This window comes from Notolabrus celidotus, chromosome 17, assembly GCF_009762535.1.
Source record: "Notolabrus celidotus isolate fNotCel1 chromosome 17, fNotCel1.pri, whole genome shotgun sequence".
Classification (NCBI taxonomy): Eukaryota; Metazoa; Chordata; class Actinopteri; order Labriformes; family Labridae; genus Notolabrus; species Notolabrus celidotus.
The window spans coordinates 5,798,311-5,818,170 of record NC_048288.1 but is presented as its reverse complement, the minus strand read 5'-3'; the positions used below and the strand labels follow the sequence as shown (position 1 = coordinate 5,818,170).

At 40.5% G+C, this 19,860-nt stretch overlaps 1 protein-coding gene across 2 annotated transcripts in view; it reads right to left on the bottom strand.

Moving 5' to 3' along the window:
* The window catches only part of cntnap2a (contactin associated protein 2a), a 577,708-nt gene that overhangs the window by 287,983 nt on the left and 269,865 nt on the right, over nucleotides 1–19,860 (bottom strand). For both annotated transcript variants that reach the window (XM_034706352.1, XM_034706353.1), the window contains exon 5: nucleotides 5,035–5,182. In XM_034706352.1, coding sequence (XP_034562243.1) covers nucleotides 5,035–5,182 — 148 coding nt within the window. The remainder of the gene's footprint in view (nucleotides 1–5,034; nucleotides 5,183–19,860) is intronic.

Here is a 19,860-nt window from a genome sequence, read left to right as displayed (position 1 = left end):
GTAAAAGTCAGTGATTAAGGGCTCGAGACTGAACTAGGCTCTACTGAAAGAGAATATTGATGCAGCTAAAAATAAATGAATTTTGAACTAGTTAATTGTGTGTGTGAACTTGCACAACACTGGCTAAAAGGATGTACTGAAGAAATGCTACAGCGAGCATTAGCTCCAATAAAATGACAAGTGCTGCGGTGTTGATTTGAGATCTGCCGAAAGTTTACCAGGGACATAAATGTGTGCATCTTTGCTCACTAAATGTATGCCTTTCACATTTTAAAGTAAAACATTTAAAATGATATATGTAATCTTAGTATCTGCTAAAAAAATCCACATTATGCATCCCTTTGTAAAGCAATATTTTGGCTATAAAGAAATGGTTTCTCTAGCTTCTTTACCGCTGCATGTGAAAACAAAGCCCAGAGTATCTATTATTATGAACCTGCAATGTTGATGTGGCTAAATATAAAACACGCATTTAAGATATCGTGCATGAATGTGACATCGTTATGAAACAAAGGGACTCATCTCGGCTACAGGAATATGTTGTCTGTATTGACGCACAAAGGCAGCCTTGTGTATTAGAGGTGAATTATTTAGCTGAAGTTGTTTGTGAGAGCACTTGTGTTTTTGGCGGAGGGGACAGGTGATGGGTTTAAACTTAGAGCGAGCTGGATTCCTGTTTTATTGCTTTGTGCATCTGTGCATGCTCATGCATCTCTGTGTTTGCACAACCTTTCGTCGCCCTTATCATAACTGACTAGCTTTTCTTTTAACACAAGACGGAAATGAGCGAGGGGAACATAATCAAAGAGGAGAGGTCTGACTGGAATGCAGTACATGCCCTTGTATTGACACACACACACACACACACACACATCCACACAAAGTGGGAACCCGTCTACGCAGTGAGAGATGTATGTGTGTCACTTATAACGGTAATTTATGCAGAAGCTTAATTGAAAATTGTTATCAAAATCAATTTGGCAGCCTTTAATAGGATGAGAGCAAAGAGGCTGCGGGAGAGTCAGTTCCCTGGATGATACATTTGTAAGAAAGAGAGAGACAGTGTGTGTGTGTGTGTGTGTGTGTATTAGTCTATATCTACGCTCTGCATATTTCTGCAAAGACTGTTCTGTGTCTGGGCAGCTTCTCAATGTGGATTTGATTTATACGTAAAAGTTCCTCCATAATGAATAAGAACACCATCATGACTTGACTGGATCTAAAATCTATAATTAATACTGTCAATGACTCTTCCTGGGAATAAAACACTTTCAACAAGACATGGAGTGTGCCTATTCACTTTGCTCACATGCTTTTTGCAAGTGTCAAAAAGTGACAGTCAAACTATAAATATGAAGATTAAAAGGTATTTTTGAAATATGCGAGTATGACGGGTGTGAAACAGTGTGTGTGAGTGTGTTTCATATGTGAACAGTATGTGCAAATGGAGCCAGCAGATGTGCTAAAGCAGCAGCAGCTCTAACTCTTAGGAAATATGTCATTCTGTCATTACTGTAATAATTACGATAATAATAATACACTTTATTTAAAGGTGCCTTTCAGAGCACTTAAGGTCACCATATAGAGCAGACTTTATAAAAAAAGAAATAGAGTCGATGTTACGGCCAGATTCCACCAGATCCATGTCCGGTCTGTCTCCGATCCGTCACAGCACCAGATCTGATAGGTTTCTATTCTAGTCAATGTGTTAACTGCCACTGGATCTGGTCCATTGCGTTCTGACTGCGTCTCTGGTCCAGCAGGTCAGAACGCAATGGATCAGATACACAAGACTTCTATTTTTGCTGGGTGCTTGAGCACGACGCATCAATCTCAACAGAGCAGATGGAGCGGGACAGGAAGTCAGGCACCAAAACAAAATGAATACATCTGGTTAATTTTCAGAATAAAACACTCTGTGTTATCACCAGATCGTATTTCACTTAACTACAACAACAAACCGTCATGATGAGCGGAGCCAGGCCTGGAGTCAACAGGTCAGAGGTTTTCAGAGGATCAGAAAGACAACAAGGATGAGGAGAGGAGGAGGAGAATCCTTGATTCAGTGATTACCACAGGAAAACTTCGGTCACATGACTCCAGATGTCCTGCTCTGTGCTGCGTTCTGAAAACACAACCAGTGGGTGTGGACGGACAGGAGAACAAGGAGCAGGGACGCCGCAGATTGGAGACGGGCCGGACACGGATCTGGTGGAAGTCCTGTGTTACGGATGTCTGGTATGAGGGAGTTCCACAGGCCGGGGGGCAGAGCGGCTGAAGGCTCTGGACTCCATGGTGGTGAAGCGGCTGAGTGGTGTAGTGAGGTGAGGTGGATGGAATAAGAACACCTGAGAGTGCGGCCGTGTGTTTTGATGTGGAGAAGTTCAGAGAGATACGGAGGAGCGAGGTTATGGATGGATTTAAAGGGGAGGATCAGGATCTTGAAATTGATGTGAGTTTTGACTGGTAACCAGTGAAGCTGCTGAAGGACAGGAGGGATGTGATTAATGGATGGGGTTCTGGTGATGATACGAGCAGCAGAGTGCTTGACCAGTTGAAGTTTATGGGTGGATTTGAGAGGGAGATCAAAGAGGAGGGAGTTACAGTAATCAATGTGAGATGTGTGAATGAGAGAGAGAGGCAGTAGTGTTAGATGTGAAGGAGGGGCAGAGGCGTTTGATGTTACATAGATGGACTATCCTTTCTTATCCCTTTAATGGAGCTTTACTCTTTCTTTAAGTATTTTCCTGTCTCTATAAACCTACATCTTCCTGTTTTTATTCTGATCTGTTTGCTGTTTCACCCCGGCCTAATTCCCCTCACCTCCCCACAGTCTTTGGTTTTAGTCTTTGCTATGTTTGGATACAAGTGTTCTTCTTTGTGTTGTTTTTGCTCTTGACCTTTTCATGTTTCTTTCTTCACTCTTCACTCCTTTAGGGAGGCTTTCTTCCTTTCTTCATTCTGTCTTTATTTCTGAGGCATTTAATTTCCTGGACTCGTCAAAGTAAGCTTTCCATTTGGTCTTTTTGTTTGCTGAATTCATCTTTAAGTCTGCTCAAGGGTATATTTTCAATCCAATACTGGTGATTCCCCAAAAAACCTGAGCATCAAACTCTTTATTTCCTATATTGTGTATTTTTGTACATAACTTTAAGCTGGAAGTGTTTTTATTTAGGTGAAGTAAAACAGAAATGTATTAAATTCTTAGTTAAACCCTCCATAATACACATCTTACGTCAAATTCATCTTCCAGGAAGATTTAAAGAGCCATTATTAAACATGCTCTTCATCCCTTAGAAGTTTAATGTACCTCATTTAAAGATCAAATGAGACAAAGAGAGGATTTTAGTGCTTTGTTCGATTCAGCATCATTCCTCCTGACTCCTGACAGAATTATGAATCACCCAACACAGAACGTGGAGTAGTAACTGTGTCTAGACCTTTGCTTGAGTAAGTCGAGCTGAGGTTACGGCACTAATAGGCAATTTATCGGACTACTGTCCTAGAATAAAAGCAACAGCAAGAACCAATTTATTTACGTCTGTAGATGCCCTCTTTCAGCTAGTTATTATTGGACTGTCACTCGGCTGACCTGTTACCAAAACAATCAACAAACAAGTTAGCAAAGAGGCTAACTTTGTGTGTTGAACGGTGAACACATGGACAACTTTACAGCTCTGTAACTCAGGTACGTACAATATGACAGCTTCCTCTTTACTTTCCTTCTTCTTCTGCTGAGTTTGTTTTTACTACCCAGCTTCCCTCAATGTATTTATGCTGTTTGACCTTTGGGTCAAAGCCCAGCATGCTAACTGTGGAGCATGCAGAGAATGCCCAGACCACTTTGGGGCAACTGAAGGTACACACTAACCACATTATTAAGATTTGTTAGTCTGGCTTCGAGAAATTCTACACAGTGTGATTTCAGTTGGACAAAAATGTTTATATGCATTTTGAGGGTGAAGCTTTAGTCGGACTAATGCAATACATATTTTGACATTATGTAAATGTTCTGACTTTTAGAAAGCTAAATAACAAAACTAAAGATGTTGAATGTTTTTTAAAATTCCAGATTTCAGCAGAAGAAGAAGATTTAGTTTATATTTATAGACCCACCACAGACATGTTCGTCCTCTTTTCCAGACTGTTCCTAATCCTGGAAAACACCTTGCAGTATAATATCAAGCTTTTTTTGGCCAAAGATACACTATGTGAACTCTTACATGTCTGCTTCTCTCTTTTGTTGCTTCCATTAATGATGGGAACTTGCATCTGCAAAGTTTGTATCTTCTTTTATATCCATACATCCTCGATATGCATTGATCTCTAATACTTCAAACAAAGTGATGCGTCATGTAGGGTCTAACTTTTAAATACTTTGCAAACTTTGTACAGCTGCCTCATATGAGTGAGGCTGCTGCAGGTTCAGAGTGCCCATGAATGCAGCTATTATTATCTGTAGGGACAATTCAGCAGTTCAGATCAGTAACCATCCCTACCCAGTTCTGTGCCTTTGAGTCTGCGTTTGGGTCCTCTCTGTGACTCGTCTTTATGAATAAATCCAATGCAATGGATTCAGGACTTTGTTTTTGTTTTATCTAACCAAAACCACAAGCTTTCCCAAATCATTACCTGATAGCCTTTGCTCCCAGACCCCAAACAAAGTGTCTCTGTAGCCTTTACTTTAAAACCATTAACCTTGTTTTGCTTATTGTGTTCAATGACTGGGATGAGGGTAAAAAATGTAGTCCTTTTGAAGCTGGTCATACACAAACCCCTGCCACTTGATGCAACCAGCGCTCGGAATCAATGAAATGTTTCTGTTACTTGCAAAAATTCAGTGTGTCTGTGTTCAAGGAGGCAGAGATTACATCGCTGACATAACATCATTAGTGAGGCAGTTTAGAGATATTTAAATGCAATGTCTAGGAGGCAGGGTTAGCTTGAGATTATATTTGTGTGTGTGTGTGTGTGTGTGTGTGTGTGTGTGTGTGTGTGTGTGTGTGTGTGTGTGTGTGTGTGTTTACCACTCACAGTACGAGCAGCCGTACACCTCTATGCGCAGACCAATCCGTCCTTCCTCGCTCCAGTCCAGCGGGACGAGCCGCAGGAAGCGCGCCACGATTCCCTGCTGCAGCTCATGGCGAACCGAGCTCTCCGAGTTGGAGTTCCCAGAGAAGGCCTGTTAACACACATACACACACATTTAATTTAAATACATCAAAGACGTAAGCCTGCAGTCAAACAAGTAGCTTCGGGTCTAAGAGCATGTGTATTTGTTCCACTCACCACATCCTGCCCTACGGTGCAGAGTCGCAAAACATACAAAATAATTATGAGTCTACATATCTAATTCGCCTGCCATAAGACACTCTGACTGCAGGGGATTGGAAGAGGAAGCTGTCTCTTGTATTCAGCTCAAAGTACATGTCAGACACTCCTCGTTCACATCCTCTCATATTTAAGCTGATTTCAGGGTCCCTAGAGACTCTCTGGGGCTTGTGATGAGGTTTACAGTCCCTTGTTATATTAGCACTGTGTTCTACACATTTACTTAGTGCAGTCTCTTATATCACAGCCTCTAGAAAACATCATAGTGTATTGTCTGCAAACAAAGCAAATATGTACAAAGCCCTTCTCAGTAAAATGGTCCAACGTCTGTTGATTTATTTGCTAAACTGCGGCCTGCTCAAATAAGAAAAGTGTCTGAGAGGTTTGGGGTTTTCTTTAAAATCTAGCAGAGCTTTAATGCATCCTCACTCAATGTAGCTCAAAAAACAAAGCCCCTGTACGTGGACAAACTGCATGGTAGAAAATCAAAGAGAGTCAGCTGGCTGTCGTCAAGATGCAGAAACTTTGGTGGGAATTTTAGAAGACCAAGGTTTATTTGTCAGTTTGTCCGTTCTTTTGAAATGCGATGGCACCAGTTCATTTAAAGAACATTAGCCTCTGTTCTTACCAAAACTTTAAAAAAGAGTTCAGCTGATTGACGACTGTAGTGGCAGTGACATCATCCATTGGTTTCTGAAGGGGGGTTTTAAAGCCAATCAATGATGGCTGCCAACTCCACATCTTTGCCAGCTACTAGGGTGATGGAGTGTTAGGTTGATGTGGGCCATGAGCCTCGTAAGAAAACAATAACATCAAGCCCACCTGTTATTAAACCGGGCCCCGCCCCAAATTATACAACGATATGCATCATTTTAAGTCTTAATGTTTTCAAAACAGAGGATTTATTAATAAATTCAACTTTTCACAATTACCCTTTGGCTTCATAGTTCAACATTGGAGGTTGATACTTGGTGCAGCTTATGTCCATGGGTTTCATTCTTGTGTAATCTTTATTATTATTATTATTATTATTATTAGTAGTAGTAGTAGTAGTAGTAGTAGTAGTAGTAGTATTAATAATAATAATAATAATAATAATAATAATAATAATACTATTAATATTGGTAGCAGTAGTAGTAGTGGTAGTCGCATTTAATTATAATTATTCTATTTATTTATTTATGTTATCACTATTGGTTTTAATATTTATTTAATTTTATGTGTATTCTTTATTATCATTATTTGAATGTATCTATGTATTATTATTATTATTATTATTATTATTATTATTATTATTATTATTATTATTATTATTATTATTATTCATTTTTTATTATCATTATTCCTCATATCTGGGTTTACTCAAATGTTGAGCCCACTGGCATCTATCTTTCTTTAAGCCTGAGAAGCATTGGTGGTACCCTTCAATAAGGCAACACACTCAGACAGTACTAAGAACTAACTGGAGAATTAAAAATCTTAAATCACATGATCTATAAGAACAGAAAAGCTATTTTGAACTGTTTATTGAATTGTAAAGAACATTTGGCAGAGTCGTGAGCAGAATCTGAGAATGCAATTCCTCAAATAGAGAATTTTTAACAACTGTGAAAATAACAGATGTTTCATTTTTGCATGAAATTGATTAAAACAGACATAATCAAAGCTGTCAAACTCTATTCAAATCCAGATTGAGTACTGTGTTTACAAGAGATCTTAACTAATCACTTTTCTTTGTCATCTCTTTTATGAGAAATGGGATCAAAAACTGAGATGAGTGTCTCAATCTTCACAGATCACTGTTCATGGAGGGGACACAAGCTAATGATAATGAAGTAGGAGCCATGCTTTATATAAGGGATAATATATGGTTAGACATTGGTTACACCAAATTGAGACAGGCTTCTTTTTGGGTAGCTGTTGTTCTGTCCATTCTGTAACTGTAGCTTTAAAAATGATGTCAATAAGAATCCCTGAAGCATCGGCCCAGCACACTTTAGAAATTGCAGATCACTGCTCAAAGCCCTGTGGTTTCTATTGACCTGTTAGAAAAAGACGATAATTTGACCAATATTAGAAGAGAAGCAGCTGAATGTATTAATGATGAATGTACTTGATTGTATGTTTTAAAGTCTAAACACAGATATTATGTGGTTTTATATCTCATCAGAAGCCACAACAAAAGACTCCTGCTCAGTGTCCCCTCTTTCAGTTGAACTGACACATTATGGTTACATCTCTCTATTGTCTCACACTGAGTTCAGTCCCTGAACTATTTGCTTCCTGCTCTGAAACAAACAAAAAACACTCCACCTTGGTGTTAAGCATGCTTTACTTGCACAGAACAGTCACCACTGACCAGTGGGGAGAACATCATTAACAGCCTAGCAGGTAACAAAATGAGAGGCAAGACACTGGACAGCCATGTGTTATTCTAGATAAGACATGAGTGGGCCGGGCAGTGGATGAGCGAGGGGGGAGAAAAGCTCTGCTCATACGGTCTGCTTTGAGCCGACTCCTCTGTGACCCCGACTCCTGCAGATACGCTATCTGCAAAGAGGAGATGGTCAAGAGTTCACACGAAGCTCAGAGCCACTGAACTTCCGCTGTATCCAGGGAGTAGACACGAGGTGAACAGTGCCTCTCTCTCCACTGTGCCTCTCCGCTCCCTTTCATTTGTAATCTTTATTTATCCAGGAGAGGTTAACAGAGCACATAAACACACTCACATGCTTTTTATAAGCCGGCTGCTTCAAATTCACACAACTCCACATGACTCATCAGGGAGCCCTTCGGTAGACTTTAACGGCGGACTCTACTCTGCAGGTGCACGGGTCTTGATGATCCAGGTTAAGAGACTCGCTTAAGGGCAGGTGTGCTGTTTTTGAGGGCTTCAGCGCACTCTCATATTCACAGTTTGTCAGGAATACAGATCAATTCTGGAGTGAATACAGGGCTCCTGATGGTCAAGTTATATTTTGAGGATGTCATGTTCTCTCTTTGAGTGGTTGAAAAGGATTTCATTGGACTCTTGACTCGTTCATGCACACTGTAAGTCAAATAGACCAACAGAGGCTTCTCTTGCATCTCTGAGTGTGGTTCAAATGTTTGTTGAATAGTTCAGTTGGCTTTACTGAGGAGACTGATCTCCCTTTAGCAAGTTAGCTCAGATATCTCCTCCCGAAGCAATGTTTCACGATCCTCCAAGGATCAAGAGGTGCTCCCAGATCAGATTGGATATTTAGTATAATTCCTCCTGTGAGATCGAGGTCCAGCCAGGGGTTTCCTCCCAGTTGACTCTACCTCGTCTGTATCAACCATCTCACTTTTTGGGCTGCTACCCAGAGCTCAGGATCATAGATGAGGGCTGAAAGAGTACAAGTGAAATACTCACATCGCAGGACCTGAAATGTAAGTTCTCATTTTTGAAGACCAATGCTCAAGAGAGGTCTGTCTACTAATACAAAAAGTGCTAACCTTCATCTGCCAGTATCAAGCAAGCGGCAACCTCCGGTCTCAAAATATGAAGCCCATGCCGAAGTGTTATAAACTGCAATTCATCAAGGATCTGCTTGAGGCTGGCTGCAGAAACACCGGAAACCACATACACACCAATTCAAAGATCTTTACAGCAGAAATAAACATGATTAGAGCCTGGTTCAAAAAAATGGCTTCGGTCTGAATAGCTCATTTCTCTATCGACACACACGGTACAGGGGGGGAAATTTCTTCTAATGCAACGGTTCAGAAGATATTAAGATTACAATTTTTTCCCCAAATAAGGACATGACTGACTTTACTGACAGGCGTGAACACATAGCTGTTGGCTAGGAGGCTCAAACCCTGCCTCTTTACCTCACACTCTTTTGGTTGAGTTCTGCATTTCCAATATGGCTCCTGCCGACAATTGGCTTTAAAACAGTGCTGAGGAACAGATGGGTGACGTCACGGATACTACATCTATTATTGATGCAGTCTATGGTATAAAACAGACCACTGTGTGCAGAGTTTGCATGTACACGCCTGTGAACTTGCACGTGACACAGCAGCTAATATCAGCTTTATACAAAAGGCAAGCATCCAGGCAGGCGAGGCGAGGCAGCTTTTGAGTGCATGTATTTTTGTTATCAGTTGCTGGTTAACACTGCGGCCACATTGACTGACAGTTTATGGAGCAGATGTGCCACGGAGTGTTTGCGTTTAGTGGCTGCACCTGCTGTGCACATACAGCTCGAGGGTCTGTGAGTCTTATCCTGTCAGAGATGGAAGGAGACATGTAGCTAATCCAACTATGCAAAGGGTATCTGTTGAGTTTACAGAGAAACATGTCACTGTAACTGAACTCTCAGGCAGAGACTCATGCTACAAATAATGAAATATAACATGTTAAATATGTATCTGTACCCAAATAACACATGTACTGTATCTGATATATTTTAAGTGTATCACAGCATATATATATATATATATATATATATATATATATATATATATATATATATATATATATATATATATTGTGGTGAAAAAAAGATAAAGCACAGTTCAGAACAAGGCCCCCATTACTATTGATGCTGCTCCAGCCTGTCTGTTTCATAATACATTTTACCCTCACTTGTGAACAAGACCCTGGGGTACCTTTACTCCTTCTCTCGGAGCAGTCACTGTGAGCAATCCACCTTTTCAATCAGAGAGCCATGGCTGTACACGTGGAGGGGCTTGAAAGACATCAATCTCTACGAGATCAAACACTAACTCTTCCCAGGTGATGAATATTACACCTTCAAATCATTGACCGGTTCAACCATACTGAATCAAGGTCCACTTTTAAAACAAAATGTAAAGAGCTTGAAGAATGTTCGAACATTAAGTCGCTTTCAGGTTTATGGTGTATTGTAGAAAGTGTATGGACATAGAGTTGAGTGAGTTGGCCACATTCCCTGAGGACAGCTGACTGACCAAAAATACACATTTCTAACTGAAATAAAAACATGAATGTAGATCCTCCTAACGTTTAAAATGTAGATATGAATATAAAGTTTAACTTCCCTATTGAGATAGAACCTGATAATAAAAAATATAAATATATTTCTTTATCATCAGATCACCATGTTGATACAGAAAATTGAATCTAATATGTGAACATTTGCACAGAAAGTACCAAAAAGATATGTATGATCTAAATAAAACAAGTTATGATTCTGTCTCAAATAATCTCCAAATGCACATAAAATGTCTTTAGAAATGACCCCATGAGCTGGTAATCAGTGGACTGCAGGCCAATTGTTTCTGGAGAACAGTGGCTTTCTGACAGCAAATTAAAGTACTGAAAACTTTAAAAATATATTGCACACTTACACAGAAATTAGCTAAATGACATGGCAGAGTTAAATGATAAATGGACTTGTGCTTATATATCTATTTTCTAGTCTTTCTGACCACTCAAAGTGCTTTTATACTACTTGTCTGGGGATTTGGGGTTCAGTGTCTTGCCCAAGGAAACTTCGGCATGTGACTGCAGGAGCTGGGATCCAACCACCAATCTTCAGATCGATAGACAACCAACTCTACCCACTGAGCCACAGCCACATTGGGAGTTGACCCTACCTGCAGCGGTTATCTGGTGCTAAACAAAGGGGCCGGGCTGACCGGCATCCTATACTATGTACATGCATCAAGCATACATAGTTGTTCCAAAGTAGAAGAAAGTGTTCCCTCCATCTGTTCCTGTTGTTCACACACACAGCTGGTGCTGCACAACTGTACCTAATGTGTTACAAATACGCATCCTCTATCTCATCATCTGTAACTTTTGATGTCTATATTGGGCTTAATTAAATTAAATTAAATAAGATTAAATTAAATTAAATTAAACCTAATCGAATTTAATTTGATTGTGTTTTTTTGACCCATTGAGACATCAGACAGTCATGTGTATTTTTTAAGTCTCCACTGAATCCATTGAGTTGGATTCACATCAGTTTTGCTTTGCTCCCACCATCTTTCTGTGAAATCCAGCAGATACAAAAGCAGAAAACTCATCAGGTCACGTGGAGCAGACATGGACAGTTACAACAGTTTTACCACAACCAGGAAGAAATGATTGGGTGAGGATTCAAACAACAGATAGCTTAAATCACCTCTCTGAATAGGAAAGAAAGTACTTTCCTAATCTGATTGATTGGACTAATCTGTTTCAAATTAGTTTTTACATGAAGCATTTTTATTCTGATCAGGAATAAAGTGGATTATAAATTATCCATGTAAACATAGCTATTGACGAGTACCTCTAAAAAAACTACCTCTTTAATGTGATCCCACAAAAACCAAAGCAACATCTGGGTCTAAGCAGAGGACTTAACACACAGGGCTAACCTAAATGTCCTGACAGCCACAGAAAGTAAAGATCACTACTTAAAAGAGCAGTTTGATGTTTTAGTTAGGAGTTGAGCTCTAGCAAACTTTAAGTTTAACATAGATTCAACCTATCTTCCTGAGAAAAAAAATTAATCTGAAAAAGTGAAACTGCTCAAAATGTCTCCAAACAGAAGATTCCTCTAATCAGTGAGACTAGCACCGCTCTGTTGCTGTTGTCGTTTGCACATTTCTCTGACTTTCTCTCTCAAACTTCTCTTTCTTCTCTTGTTCAGTCAAATCCGCTAAATCCTCCTTCACATCATGTGCTCTCTATTGCATGTTTGTCCTCCACTATTCTGTTTCCAAAATGCCTGTGGTCCTGGCTCAGGGATCCAAGCACAAAAGAGGCACAAATGGATCAATTTGCATGCACACACGAAAGCACATATGCCGGTATACACACAGCCGCCCACACACCACCTTGCCATTTAAACCTTTCTGCAGCGTTAAGACCCGATATCACCCTTAAGCTCATTTCATAGTTGGGAATAAAATGTTAATAAAAAAAACTCCCCTCAATTCTGTCTACCTATGAGAGGATTTGGCTGACTGTACGGAAGCCTTTACTTCTTATTGTCCCGGTGACACTTTCTTTCCCTTACCCTTGTGGAGGTAAAAGAGGGAGAGATACCGGGAGAGAAGAACAAAACCGCTCTCCTCTCCACCCCAAAAGCTCAATCCCCCCGTCCCGATTTCCCAGCTTCTTTCTTGGATTTCTCTTTTGTGCTCGTCCTCCTATTCGGCACTTATCTGTGCTTGGCTGAATGAACAGCTCAATTCAGAGACATTACTATGCAGAGTGGAGGGCAGAAGGCAGGATGTGGAAGAGAAAAGGAGGAGGAGGAGGAGGAGGAGGATGAAGATGCAGAGAGGGAAAAACTTGTGGTTGCTGAACACCTCGCAAAAAGTCTGCCTAGTCAACCATTTAATTCCTTCTACTCCAAAGTCAAATCATTAACCAGCAAACCCATGAGTAATTGAGTATTTGTGTATATATATGTGTGTGCGTGTGTGTGTGTGTGTGTGTGTGTGTGTGTGTGTGTGTGTGTTACTTTTGAGTATGTGTGACCATTTATTTTGCTGTACTTGTGTGTAAGTGTTCAGCAACTTAAGAGCTTAGACACTTTGACATTTTGTTTAATCAAGAAGTGAGGTAATTTACAGCGACAAAGGCCACAAAGTGCCTGAGGCAACTTTCCAGCTTTTGTGTGTGTGTGTGTGTGCGTGTGTGTGTGTGTGTGTGTGTGTGTGTGTGTGTGTGTGTGTGTGTGTGTGTGTGTGTGTGTGTGTGTGTGTGTGCTTATGCGTTTGGGTGTTTCTTTCAACGTTTAAGTCAATAATGGATGTATATTTATGCAACGTATCCAAACTCCTCTTAAAGTTTACGGCAGCGCTGCATCTAAAAACATAAAATATTAATTTCTGTTTCGACTACTCCTGGGGGTTTACGCATAAACTTTAAAAATACTTAAAACAGGACCTGCTGTGTTTTAACGACTTAAAGCAGGTAAAGAAAACCTCGGGTTAAAATCAAAACAGCGCGTAGCTGTCACATGATTGTAGTGGGCCGTGAGATCAGTGGAGGAGAAGCGATGTGGGGAAACTTGGAAAACAGAAACAATGAGGGGAGCTGAGAGCCAGCAATGCTCCTTGTTGAGTTTTTGGACCTCCAGGGCTGCCGTCATTCCAGAAAGAACAAGCCAATCACTTCACTACAGTCGGTCCACAAAAGGCCCAGTGGTCTGAACTGTTTCACTAACATTTACACACATCACTTGCTGCGCAGACAAGATACAAATGCATGTTGGCATGCTTATGTTCATAAACACATCCTGGCACGGTCACACCCTTTAAACCATTATCTACTCTTTCAGCAGCTCACACTCCCTTACTTGTTTATTTTTCCTGGCTGCATTATTTTCATTTCCTCAATGTGCATCTGTCAGTTTTCGATGTGTGTCTGTTTCTGCATCTTTCTCTTTGTGTGTGTGAAGCTTTGTGTATTTGTGCATCTCTGTGTTGACAGCCAGAGACAGGCCTTTCCAGAGAACAGATCTCCAGATACTGAGAAACAACAAGTGAAAGCTATTTTCTGGTGTTTGCTTGTTGCAACTGGGCCCTGGTTCAGGCCAGCCCAGAGTCAGATCCATTGTGTGAATGTATGTGTGTGTGTTAGTGTATTTGTGTATGTGTTCCTTTCTAACAGGCAGGGGAAATCAGCCTGCCCTGGTCTGGTCTTTTGTTTTTATCGACAAGTGTACAGGACATAACAGGAGAGCCGTGGAGAAATTTGTGTTTCAGTGAAGCCTTGTGGGTGGTTGTGCTTTTATGTGTCCAAAGAAACAGGACAAACTGTAATATTGACACATTTAAGTAAGACTCTGTAAATGTTGTAAAGACACAGAGGGTTAGACGTTATTTAAAGTCTAAGTTCTAATAACATCTATAAAATAATGACAAAATAATTGAATATAACAGATTTTCTATGTGAAAGACTCTTTGACTGCACCCATTGTTGGACGTTGAGAGGAAAATATCACTGAAATATTCCACTAGTGACGTCATATTGATGTCAGGGGATCAGCTGGTGGAGTCTTAATATCGCCATCCTGCCCCCACCACGAGCCAAAACAAACATTTAGCTCACAGATAAAATAACACAGGTCCCACTGGTTGATACGGCCTACAGCAGAACAGCTCCTCGTGTCGCTTTGAAGCAGACATTCACAGTCATAAATAATTGAGCTACTATGGAGTTGGTGTTCTTTATGTCTCCTCTTGCTATTCCTCCTCCATTCTGCTGCTCAGGCACAGGAAACTGCAGGAGTCGTGTTTGTTAATACAGTTGTGGATTTTAAAGCTTCCACTTTATAGCATCAAATAACTTGTTAAAGTTAAACTTATTGACATAAATGAGCATTTTAGAACTTAATTTAATGACAAAAACTAATTTGACTTTATAGTTAGAGGAGGCTTTATACCTACACTTCAGTCAGTCATCAAAGGGAGCTCCAAATATTTTGGCTTCACTTCTGAGGAGCGGTCATGTTGTCCTACTTGAAAAAGTCTACGTTTTGAACAACAACTATCGTATCTATTTGAATATAAGACTTTTATGTTTCCCTTGAAGTCAACATCTGACTAAGTGGATCCTCTTTTTTTGGGGGTCTAGACTTTTAAATGTCATTATATGCTCATAACAACAGATGGTGCTACTTCTGTGTTACACAAGTGCACTCAAGTGTGACTCACAGCTACAGTAGAGGGATGAAAGATGGATAGCCACAGTGATCATCTGAGAAAAGTGGCTCAAAAGAGGCCAAGTAAACCAACAACTAAGTGGAGGTAATATAATTGTTATCAGTGCGGCAGAGGCAAGTGTCAAGTAGTGTCATATCTGAATATTGCCATGGTAAAAAAAGAAGACTATCGCAAAAATGAATTATCAGAAAAAATCCAGTGACAGTTCCAAGTTACTGACAGGAGAGCGTGAGTACGTTACTGAAAAAAACCTAACAGAGGCACGCCCGTTAGCAGAGCTGTCCTCCAGCTGAAAGCAGCAGAAATCACCACAGAGGCTACATATGATTGTTTATTTACTGAGACAGAAAAATCAAGATTTGGTCTTCAAAAAGGACATCTTTAAAATTCGCCTTGAAAAAGAGAAGTCTTCTTATAATCAGGGTTATCTTATATTAGGAGCATCAAGGTAGTACATGCTACAAGAGCCAGTTAAAATAAAGTATTGCTTAATGTAAGGCCATCATCAAACACTGCACACTGCTGTGATCAACTCAGGGGATCTATTCCTAAACAACACAACCCACCATCTTCAGACCATAGACTGTATAAAATATGGACGTAGTATCCGTGACATTACCCATCTGTTTCTGAAGAGCTGTTTTGAGGCCAATCGTCGGTGACAGCCATATTGCTGCTGTGGAGCCAGTGTGACGTAAAGAGGCAGCCGTTGAGCCTCCTAGCCAACAGCTGCAGTGTTACCGCAGTCAGCTGTGCCTCTTGTTGGGAGACTCTTAATCTCAATATCTTCAAAATTGATGCGTTAGAAAAAAAAATCACTCCCTGTACAGTGTGTGTCAATCAAGAAATGAGCTATCCAGACTACACTCGTCTTTTGTACCAGGCTGTAAACATGTTTATTTCTGCTGTAAAGATCAGCTTTTTCCCATTCATGTGTATGTGACTTCCGGTACTTCTGGAGCCAGCCTCAAGCGGATCCTTGATGAACTGCAGCTTTTAGCACTTCCGCATTGGACTCATATTTTTACACCAGAGGTTGCCGCTTGCTTCAGACACAAGATCCCTTCTCTGTGTAGAAATGGCCTCAGCTACTTTCTTTAAATAAATCAGAGTTTGAGCTTTTTATGAACCCCCAAAGTGCTCTCAATGGTTAACCACTTCTTGACTCTTTCTCATTGAATTAATTTTAAGCTGCACAGTCAATCAAGCCTCCAGCTAAGAGGCCAGAACTGAGTCCTGGTGCTAATGGATTTATGATCTGGGTCTATAGCACCAGACAGACTGAAGAAGGAACCTTTTACACTTTTTTGGGATTTGATTTAATTGTACCTTTATTTTTGCATGATTTTCTCCCATTGATCCTCCTCTCTCTGATGAGTTAATGCAAGTTGTAATCAATAGGTCATTTTCAGCCAGGAACCAGGAGTACCAGGAAATTTTAGCTCTAGGAACTAAATTGTTCCTGTTGCACATTGTTGTCTGTGTTTCTACTTCAGCCTGAAGTCCCGTGAAGATTATGTAAATCAGGCCTGTGACATATGGAGAAGCAATAAAGGTGATTGCACTACACCGACCAGCCAGTAGAGGGCAGTAAGAAAGAAACAAAGACTATACAACAAAGATGACACCATGGAGCGCGACAGGAAGGCCTGCATCATCAAATTCAATACTATAGTTAGTCTGTTAGTATGAAGGAGATTCAGCTTGTTTTTTGGATTAATTAAATCAACACTTGGAAGGAGACAAGTGTTTGAGCAGCCAGTGTTTTAAGTGTTTAAAGAGTGACCCTGTTAATTGGAGACTTTCAGCCAGATGCATCCCTCACAAATGTCTTTAGATGATCATTAAATACCACGGAAAGTAAATTTTGATATCTTAAGAAAAGCTAAACTAGGATGTATTCCCAAAGACTCATTCTGTCTTTAAACAGCTGTTGTTAATACTATACCAACTGACACGTTCAGCTGAAGGTCACCAGTTTACAGGGTCACTCTTTAAACTGTAACACCGGGAGCTGACAGAGATTCATTTCTGCTGTCAGGCTCAGAGAAGATGAATGTTAAGGAGTCATTGAATCAAGTGAATTAAATCAAGTGAGTGTAATGTTGTTGTGGACAGGGGGTGAAATGAACACGATGCAGGTACTCTATGGTGGATAAAGGTTCAGCATTGCAGACCCTGAGAACCTGGTTTCTGCTGTCCAAACACACAGAGTTCCTCAAAAAGTCCCTACATACTGGGGAAAGTTCCTGCTGTTGAAAAGCACCTAATCAGGGGTCTTAACTGCTATCTCCTTTAGGTTTGTAGTTATTTAACAGATAACATTTTATACATAATGCCTGCTTTTTACTGATGTTCCTTACTTCTATGATCCTCTTCAGTTCTGAACATCAGACCTTTGAAACATACTTTTATTTGTACAAGTAATGACCAAGGTTCTCTCTGATTCTCTCTTAAAGCTTCTGCATTATTATATCATTTGTATCTCGTACAGCCATGTGTTGGTGCAGTTCTCCTGGCTTCAGTCTTTCATTAACTGTCTCAACCTGCCGAGGAGCTCCCAAAGAGAGGGTGACAAAAGGGGGTAAAATCAGTCTTTTGCCTCACATACATTATTAAACGAACACTGAGGAACACTTCCAGAAGATTTCATGCCAATAACTCTCCATGCACTTCCATTTTGGCTAATTAATTAACACAAGGTAATCAAGAGAAGTAAAGTGCAAGGAAAATCTTAGCATCACACCATTATTGGCATTTCCCTCCTCGAACTTCACTAAATTATCAGTGGGATGTAAAATATTCCCCTGCACTGAATTAAATTTTATAGACAGGCGCACACACACACACACACACACACACACACACACACACACACACACACACACACACACACACACACACACACACACACACACACACACACACACACACACACACACACACACTGAGGGAAGGAATAGAGCTTTAAGAGCCCATTACTCAGGCTGTGAACGTTTGGCACCTTCTCTCCCCTCTGCTCACCGGGGACCAGCACTGATGGAGTGAAGACGGCCTCCCTGCCTCTGCTAAAAAACCTCACACACCATCCAGAGCTATGTTGCTACACTCCTCAGTCCCTCCTGGAATTTCCAGGCTTTTTCTCTGATTGTTGCGGCCCAAGGTGCATGATTTCTTTGCAGCTCAGTAGAGAAGTTGCAATGCAAAATGCAATGTTTGGAGGCCTTCGAGACTCTGAGTGGCTGGGACACAATGAAAAGTTATCTTTGCAGCAGGAGTGGTTTTTATTCTGGTATCAGTGGACAGCTTTGTGTATCAGGATGCCACAACAGTTGCAATAATTGTATAAAACTGAGGTGCATTGCCTTAAATTATATATTTTGCTCTGCACATTTCAATCCCATACAAATGAGCAAAGGATGATACACATGTCATCTGTTTTATATAGGCTGTTCTGCTTGTTATTGTGTTCTGTTATCAAACCATTGATACAATCTGAGGGGATTCCTGTCTCACGGAGCCTCTGGTTGGTGAAAAGTTATTGATACAGCCTCTGATTGGTCGATAAATTCATCACAAGGCACCAGGAAGTGATGAAGTGGATGGAAACATTGATAAACAGTCACGAGATGACATTGAGAATTATAACTATTATTGTATCTTTACTATGTAGGGTCGGAAAAAAAAAGAAAAGGCTGGTTGAAGCTGGGTTAGGGAGCTCATAGAAGACAGACAATCACATTGGAGCTCTCATTTAAACCATGTAACTCTGCTTCAGAGAATAAATGCCTTTAAATGCTCCAGAGAAATGAAATGCATAGGAAAAGACACTTTATTTTAGATCTCAAAATCCGTGATTTGAATATTAAAGCTCATGTCAGCAACTGTATGTTTGTGTCGATTCCGGCGCCCTCTATGGACAAAGCTTTACCACTTACATATTTACTGCTCTCATCCTGGACAGTGAATGATTTCTTACAACCAAAACCAGCATCATGATTTTGTTTATATAGTAAAATGTATCACGAGCACGAATGTTTGCGTGGAGGAAGTGAAATCAGACTGTTTCCTGAGTGTGCTCTAAATCAGGGAGTCTGACACCAACCTCCTCGCAGTGGTTACAGGAAATAAAATTAAATATAGAAATTAAATCATTCCTGTCGTTGATGGTTGCATTACTGGATTTTGATGGGCAAATCTTGACAACACACAGCATGAACCCATGTAAAATGGGCATTTCAACATGCAGCTTAATGGGAATATTTGGGCTTTTGTAACTACCTCCAGTGGACACTGGAAGAACTGCAGCTTTTCTCACTTCATTATTCAACATTGGAGGTTGCTGCTCGCACACTTTCAAAATAAAAGGATCACCACAGACCTTTTTGATCAAATTTTCTCACCATGTCATGTCCATAGTCACACAGTTAAGCCTGATTTGTACTTCTGTGTTGAAGTGTCGGAGGTCTGCGTAGCTCCTGTACCTACGCAGAGGCCTACACACGTAGCTGACTTGCTTCTCCTCCAAAATGTAACTATGCGTTGAATCGATGCAGACCACAAGCCCTGTGATTGGTCCTCTCGGCGGCATTGTGTTTCCCTTATTTACAGCACTTCCAGGATCCCCACTCATCGGTCGTGTATTCCATCTCCTCCTCTGTATTCTTCATGTAATCATGTCTGTATGATAAACAGCAACATGTATCAGCTGTAGATTAACATAACATGCTCTGAATCTCTGTGGAAAAGTAAACAAAGATTGTAGCGGGGCCGGAAGCAGGCGACCGGCTATCAGAGAGACCGCACTGCCCTCAAGCGTTTCGGCAGAGTATTGCTGCGCGACACAGACAC